General features: G+C 44.6%; 1 protein-coding gene across 1 annotated transcript in view; it reads left to right on the top strand.

Annotated features, from left to right (window-relative positions):
• TMEM114 (transmembrane protein 114) overlaps positions 1–6,128 on the top strand; it is a 35,565-nt gene extending 29,437 nt beyond the window's left edge. Inside the window, exons 3-4 of the mRNA XM_019540162.1 lie at positions 2,383–2,520; positions 4,932–6,128. Coding sequence (XP_019395707.1) covers positions 2,383–2,520; positions 4,932–5,164 — 371 coding nt within the window. The 3' untranslated portion in view covers positions 5,165–6,128. The remainder of the gene's footprint in view (positions 1–2,382; positions 2,521–4,931) is intronic.
• Positions 6,129–7,688: the final 1,560 nt, after the last annotated feature.

The raw sequence follows: 7,688 nt of genomic DNA, 5'->3' as shown, positions 1-7,688 counted from the left end.
CATGCCAACCCACATCCCTCCACACACACCCACCTGCCTTCCCCCACACCCCTTTCCACCCCCTTCCTGCAAACACCACATCCCTCCATCACACACTCATCATGTGCAAAGAAAACCAAAAGGACAGACATACCTAAATGCATATAGGTATTTAGAAATTATTTTATCATGATGAAGGAGACACTGGTAGGCTTCCACGTTGGTTTAACATTGTAAATATACCAATAAAGCATTTCCCAACTGTTTGCTGTCTCTCTCTCTCTGTCTCTACATCTATATATGTGTGTGTGTATAGAGTGTTTTTTTGTGTTAATTGTGGAAAAACATGGATTTTGGGGTATTTTTAAAAATGGATTTGGGATGCTGCTACAGCAGTCCAGCTGGCACAGAGGGTAGTGTCCCCAGGTACTTGCTGAGCCCCAGAAGCTCCGGAGAGCTAGTAGACCTGAGCTGCTTGCCAGGGCAGGTTTTTATACTGCTGGGGCCAGGACAGGGCAGCTTTTTATACTGCTGGGGACAGCACAGGTGCTGGCCCCAGGCTCTAGCTCCCCTTGGCTGCAGATCTGGGAGGAGCCAGGCAGGGTTATTTTGCCCCAAGTGGCACAATTTGCTCCACAACAAAGTGCCTGTCTGAACATGTGCACTGAGGCAAAAAGCCCCGGCTCAACTTTGTACTGCTTCTATTTGAGCTGCTGCAAGCGCGTGTGCTTGCATGTGTGGACGCACCCATGAGGGGCAGACGTGACATGTAGGGCAGTGCAGGTGGGGGCTGATACTAGAGTCTGTGGGTCTGGGATCCGTAAATGCCCTGTACTCTGCCTCTGGTTTGGGGGAAAGGAATCTGTCCACTTCTACTCTGTTTGCCTCTAGCAGAAGGCCTTTAATTCAGGGCAGGTGGGTAGGTAAAACCAAGATTTCATACTAGTCAGTTAAGCTCCAATCTAAACTCAAATTCATTTGAATGACAGGAATTGATGTTTTCTTCTGGTGTAGACTTTTCATGTAAAATAAAACTGTTAGAGAGAACTCCAACATTTGTCCTACCAGCACATGCATGCTTCAGATGTCTTCTGCCTTGCTCAGGGCTGTCCCTTAGCTTGCATAACCTCTTGTGATCATGAACCCTCGCACAATTGTCAGCAGCCCGTATAATTCCCCACAGCAGGTAACAGAGCAAACAACAGAATGTTTGCAACCCATCATCATTGGATCTTTATGGGCCAGATTATGACAGCTCTGCTATGAGAACAGTCGCTGAGTCCTGTACTATATCAGGGGTGGGCAATTATTTGGGCTAGAGAGCCACTTAATGAGTTTTGGTAAACTGTTGCACCTACTCACTCACTCACTCACTCTTTTCTCTCTCTCTCTCTCTCTCTCTCCCTCCCCCCCCTCTCTCCCTCCCTCTTTCTCTCTCTCTAGCTGGGCCAGGCTGGTGGGGCCTGCCTGGCACAAGAGCAATGGTGGGAGTGGGAGCATAAATTTGCCTGGGGCTGTAGCACACCCTGGCCAGCCCCTGTCCCACCCAGAGTTGACACCTCCTGGCCATGCATGCAATTGGGTTGGTGGAGATAGAGCCTGGTTGTGGGCCTTTGTGCTGTCCCACCCTGTCATCAAGGCTACTGGTGCACACCCTCCACCCGCCAACCCCATGGGTCCCAGAAGACCTGATGGCGGGGTGGGACAAGATAACGTAGAGGCCTGTGGCCAATCTCCATCCCCACTGGCAGAGGCTGGCTTCTACTGGCATTGCGGGGGATGCTGGATGGAAGCAGCCCTGCCTGCCTGCTCAGCACTGCACAGCAGCTGGAGCCAGAGCTGGAGCCATTGGGCCTGAGTGCTGCTTGACCAGGGTTGCCACATAGTGCTGGGTGGACAGGTGGGGCTGCTTCTGCCTAGTGTCCCCTGCAGTGCCTGGGAGATGAAGTCTGGCCCCACAGGCCCTGGCTGGGCCAGACTGCATCTCTCAGGCTGTCACAGTGGTGGTTGGGTAGGGCTGCTTCCATCTGTGTCCCATGTGGCACCAGCAGAGGCCAGAGCAGGAGGTGCCATCCTTACTGCCTGCCAGCAGAGGCCAGGGCCCAAGTGCAGCTTGCCCAGGGCCTGCTGCACAATGCTGCTGGCTGCCCAAAGGCTGGATAAAAATCAGCCAGGCATATTTTGCCTACTCCTGTACTGTATGTTCACTGGGTCAAGTACTACTCAACCTGAATTAAGAATCTGGTATGTTACATCACTTTCCATTCTCTCTTGGACTGTCCTGTCTAGATTGTAGACAGCACCCACTACAGTGGAGCCCTGATCCTGGCAGTGATTTCTGGACTACTGTAATGAAAACTATGACATTATAATAAAACACTGGCAATCTTCATCTCTCTCCAGACATGCATGGGACGTTTGTAATCCTGTTGCCTCTCAGCCTGATACTGATGATTTTTGGAGGAATGACTGGATTTATCAGTCTACTTGCCAGGGCCTACCTGCTACTTCTAATGACGGGGTTGCTTTTTCTGTTTGGAGGTATGGTACCAAAATCCTACTGTTTGCTAAAAAAAAAAGATTTAAGAGTTTCAAGTTAGAGAAAGCAGCATACTTTACCCAGAGACACAGACAGACATCTACATACATACACACAGAGGAAGGGACAATGAGAACAAAGACCCTGGCAAGTGTCTGCTTTCAGACAAAATATCAGTATTTACTCACTTCATGCCCATTTGGCTCTTTGCAGACTGAAGAGCTAGTAAACTGGGACTCTGGGGTAGACAGCTGACATTTACAAGGAAAAGCAGACAATTACACGCAATTATGTCTCCTTGTGGATTTAAAGAGCTCTTGAACACACTATCTTCATCAATTGAAAGGTTAAATACCCTTTAATCAAAAGTTGTCCAATGCTTCCCCTCTACAGATGCTCTTTAAGTTTTATAGAAACAGAGGAGAAGCCTTGCAATGTGGGAAGCGTAGAGTTATATATGGTTTGTATTATACTGAAGTAAAGTTAGATACTAAATCCAGCAGAAGCAGTGTGAAGACTCCCATCGACTTTGTATCACATTCCTAAGAAAGGCTGATAGATGGTCTTTCTTGCTTTTCTTTTTTTTAAACCTTTTCTGTGTTTTGAAATGTGACATTGCCACCCTAAATTGTGAAGTGCCAGGTATTTTCCACTCCCTGCTTAACACCCAACAAAGTGACTCCCATTCACAACAACAGGCTCAAGGCTTGAAAAGTTCCTACTTAGCAATCAAGACAGACAGTTCTTATCCAGAAGTGCAAACATGGTGATTCCTGGCATTGTATTTACAAGTGTAGCCTCTCTTATTATAAACAGTGAGAGGGGGTGGATCCCAAAATTAGTGGTCCAGGTATAACTAATTTATTCTCATTGACTCCTCCCCTATCTGACTGAAGGTGTCACAGCCTGGACCAGTGTGAATAACAAATACCTTAGGTTTATGAGCTCCCCACACTGCAACATAGCGCTCACAAACATATAGCTGTATCCCTGCCACCAATGATGGACAAACTGCCTTTGCTTAGCCACCATGATATCAATATGTCCAGAATTAAAGGGTCTTAAGAAGCTACTTGCACTGCAAGTGCCTGATTTTCTGTAAGTGCTTGAATGAAATTTCATTAAGTTCATTGCCACCACATCATGTCTTAAATGGTTATAGCCTTTCTTACCAGAAGCTGAGACCACCACAAAAAGGGGCATATTCTGGACTCACTCACAATGGATCTCAGTTTTGCCCAATAGCACAGGTGAATTCTGCCAAAAGGAACTTGTGCTTTCATGACTGACATAGTGATAAATAGAAAAATTCTCACGGCCATATATAGAGTTCCTGCCCTTTAATCCAGCTCCCATGCTCACACATGTAGAAAGGAGAGTGTAAAACAGGGAGGGGCCCACATTTGTGCTAAAAGGATTAAGCAAATAGGTCACTACAATCTGGCTAGCACAATGAGTTAGCAGGAGTATTTCTGCCTCTGCTCAGGGTCCTCTTACCTTACATCAGGACAAATAAGCATAACACCTGCATTACTATGGAAAGGCCAGAAAACCAGTACTTAAAATGAACCGATCAATTTAAGACCCTGAGTGGGAGAAAGTTAGATGAACAATGCAGGATTGTCTGACACACTTTATATGAGTTCTAATATGGTGATCTATGCATATCTATCTCCAGCTCTGTCTTTATGGAGCTGCTCATTGTTAGGTCTTACTATCAAACACATCTAGCAAAATTTACCAAATAAATCTCTCAGTTCATTTAATAACCTCCATTATGATCCTGAGACCAGATCTTATTACATCTCCTAAACCCCTCCTCTTTCTTAACGTTATTTCCAGGGAAGTTGCTACAAGTGCTTTCTTAGGTGTAATGTCAATGTACATCTTTAGCTGCAAAACAGAGCTGGATATTCATATCCCCTATACCTGACATTCATTCTTTAGGAAGTCTGTCAACATAGACATTAACATGTGGCAGTGCCATTACTAACCATGCATTGATTTATCAGAAGCCCCACTACCATTATTAAATTTGGAAACATATCCTTGGCAAAGTACAGCATACTCCTGGGGGTGTAAGCACCTCAGCTTGAAAATCACGATGTTATATAATACGAGATTGGAAAATGTAATATACGTGCCTCTGTTATCCAGAAAGTGGATTATCAGGTATTCATTGCAGAAAGCTTGCCATTACTTATTTTGATTCACTCCTTAGGAAGTCGATCACAATATACTAAGTAATACTAGGAAAAAAACAAAACTAGAGACTTGAACCATAGGGCAGAGTGAGAATCCTGTGTACGTTAGTAGGGAGAGGTGGCAAAGTTGATCCAGGAGACCCATTACCAAGCAGTTTTGATTAAGATATAGTGGACTCAACCTGCATAAATACTTATGTTCTCTCTAGCCCTTGTGACACTTACTGGGATCAGCATCTACATTGCATACTCAGCTGCTGCCTTCAAGGAAGCCATCTGCCTTCTAGGGAAGAAGAATCTCTTACTGGAACTTGACATCAGGTTTGGTTGGTCTTTGGTGCTTGTGTGGATCTCCTTCATTGCGGAGGTAGTCACCGGGGCAGCCTTCTTCCTTGCTGCAAGAGCAGTGGGCCTGAAACGGAGGCGGGAGCAGGTGATATGAAGTTCCAAGTGTCAACGCAGCTGCGTCGTCATCACGTGGGTTTAGCAAGGTGAATCAGTTCAGTATGGATTACAATAATGACAAGACTACTATTGAGTGTATCACACATCTGAGCTAACTCTTCTCCTCATTGACAGCTAAGAAATGGAAAGATTGCATAGTGGCAACACTGCATTTTTGAAAAGCATCAATAAGGTGGCCTTTTGGTCTTTAAATGAAAATATATTGTTTCTAATTAGGAGTAGGAGGTAGCCTTCCCCTCCTTTCTTTCCTTCCATGGTGCCACTGCTAAAATGCCTCCTGACACCCTGAGGTCCAGTATCTATGGCTCATTTAATCTTTGGCTTTTTGGTCAAGATGCCCATTCTGAAGGCCAGTTTGTGTCAGTTGTGCTGGAGGCCTCGGTCCATTAAGAACTGGAAATTTATCTGGCACAGTCCAGCAAATGGCCATCAGGCAGCATGGCCTTCAGGTCCACTCTTGCTTTCATCTTATATGGGATTCATATCACCCAGTGTAGAGGAAGGAAGAGTGTGAAAAATAAAATAGTTCCTAAGCAGTGTATATTTTAAAACAATTTCAGCATATAAAACAAGGTTCCAATTAGGGATCAAAAATAGCAGAGTTCAGAATATTTGAAGTCAAATCCAAAGCACCTGTGTGACAGTCTTAAGTACTCAGTCTTCCTGGGTACGACTGTGATGCTTTGAGGTATGGAAGGACTTGGTCTGAAGTGTGAATCATTAAGTGTTAGTGATATTAATACAAAGCAACTTGGTATCATCCACCGTCACTAACTGCATGCTTTTTCTTTTCTCTTAGGTTTCACATTAAAAGCAGGAAGCCTTCATCTTTTAGATTATAATAATTTGTTTCATTGTCTAATGACAAATACACTAAAAAAATCCCAGTATTTGAAATGAAAAGGTCCAAATAACCTATGGGCACTTATACACATGCAGCGAGGCTGCTCCAATGTACCGTAATTTGCACTCTATCAGATTCCAGTGTCACATGTATCAGTGTCCCCTCACTGAAAAATGGTGTCAGGAGCATTTTAACTAAAGCTTGTTCAATGAGCTTTAATTACAGGGCCCTTGCCACCATTTTTCAGTGTGGGGATGGTAATACATGTGATGCTCCAGACGCTTTAAGTAGAGCAGCTCTCAGAGTCGCTCAAATTAAAGCAGTTCCCCTCCCTAGCCCCTGCCCCCCGCCCCTTTCTCCCCACTGCTGGAGCACGTGTATAAATGCCATGTAAGTCTGGTCAGGGATCTGTAATGGTGAAGGAGCTTTCTCAAAATGTAAGAAAGGCAAGAGGCAGAAGCTGTCATTATTGTCTGGAACAAAACAAAGCAAGTAATGTGATGATTTAAAAATAAATATTTGTTTGCTGTAGTAAAGGATTATAGCCATCATGAAGGAATAGAGGTCTCCTTATACTACAGATAATAAAAGCAGAATCCATTGTGTTGGTTTAGGTGATAAAGCATTATTGATGTGCTTTAGCTAAAACAGTGGGGGCCAACCTTTTGGGCAGGCATGCCACAAATTAGCCGTACACATTCTGAATGCTACTCTGATCTCCTTCCCCTGCCCAGTCAGCAGCTCTGCTTGCTGCTCCCTGCCCTGTGCTCCCTCCCTTCTGCTTCCTGCACTGTGTTTTTTGCCTGCTCTGCCTTTCTGCTTTCTCTTCCCTGGCTTATCTGCCACCGTGCTGCCTGTCTACTTCCCAGCCTGCTGCATGTAACGCAGAAGGACTACCCATGCCACTTGTGACATTCATGCAACAGGTTGGCAACCCTGAACTAAGGGGTTATGGAGAGATGTTCTTCAGGAATAAGCAGTAGTTCAGATGGTTTAACTACTTACGCTGGGCTACTCAGGCTACTTGGGAGCCAATATTTACCCTCAAGAGGCTTCCTGCATCCTGAAGGCATATGGTATTATACTGTCATTCACTGTATTCTCCAGGGCACCTCACCTACTACATTTTCAATTTCAATTTATTTTCTTTATCGTTAAAGGAATACAGTTATTTATTATGCTTAACTTGTGCCGAAAAACAGCAGGGCAATACTAGGTGCACAGCTCAGCTCAAATTTATCTTGAAGTGCTCTTTTTTTCTTTATTTTGGCTAAAAATGCCTGAGAGGGTCTGCCTCAATGCCACTGAAGTCAGTGGAAAAGCTGCCGTTGATGCCAATTGACTTTAGTTCTACACAGTAAACAGCTCAGCCAGGGCTATCAGGACTATTTGTCTATGGTTTCAGTATTGTTATCTTGATGCAAAAGATCCATGGAAAAACCATTTGGAAATAAAACAGCAGTGTGATTCACCTCAGGACCGAGAGTTGAGACCCTGTCTTCTATTCTTTGCTATGCCAGTCAGACACACTATTATCTCTGGCAAGCCCCCCTACCTCTTGGAACTGTTATTTATTAGTGAAGAGAGCTGCGCTAATTAAAACATCTGCAGTGTCAAATGTATTCAGTGTCCAGCACTTCAAAATAGTGGTGGGGGT

This window comes from Crocodylus porosus, unplaced genomic scaffold (assembly GCF_001723895.1).
Source record: "Crocodylus porosus isolate Cpor-Errol unplaced genomic scaffold, CroPor_comp1, whole genome shotgun sequence".
Classification (NCBI taxonomy): Eukaryota; Metazoa; Chordata; order Crocodylia; family Crocodylidae; genus Crocodylus; species Crocodylus porosus.
Note: the sequence above shows the minus strand (reverse complement) of the source record. Positions and strands in the feature narration are given on the sequence as shown.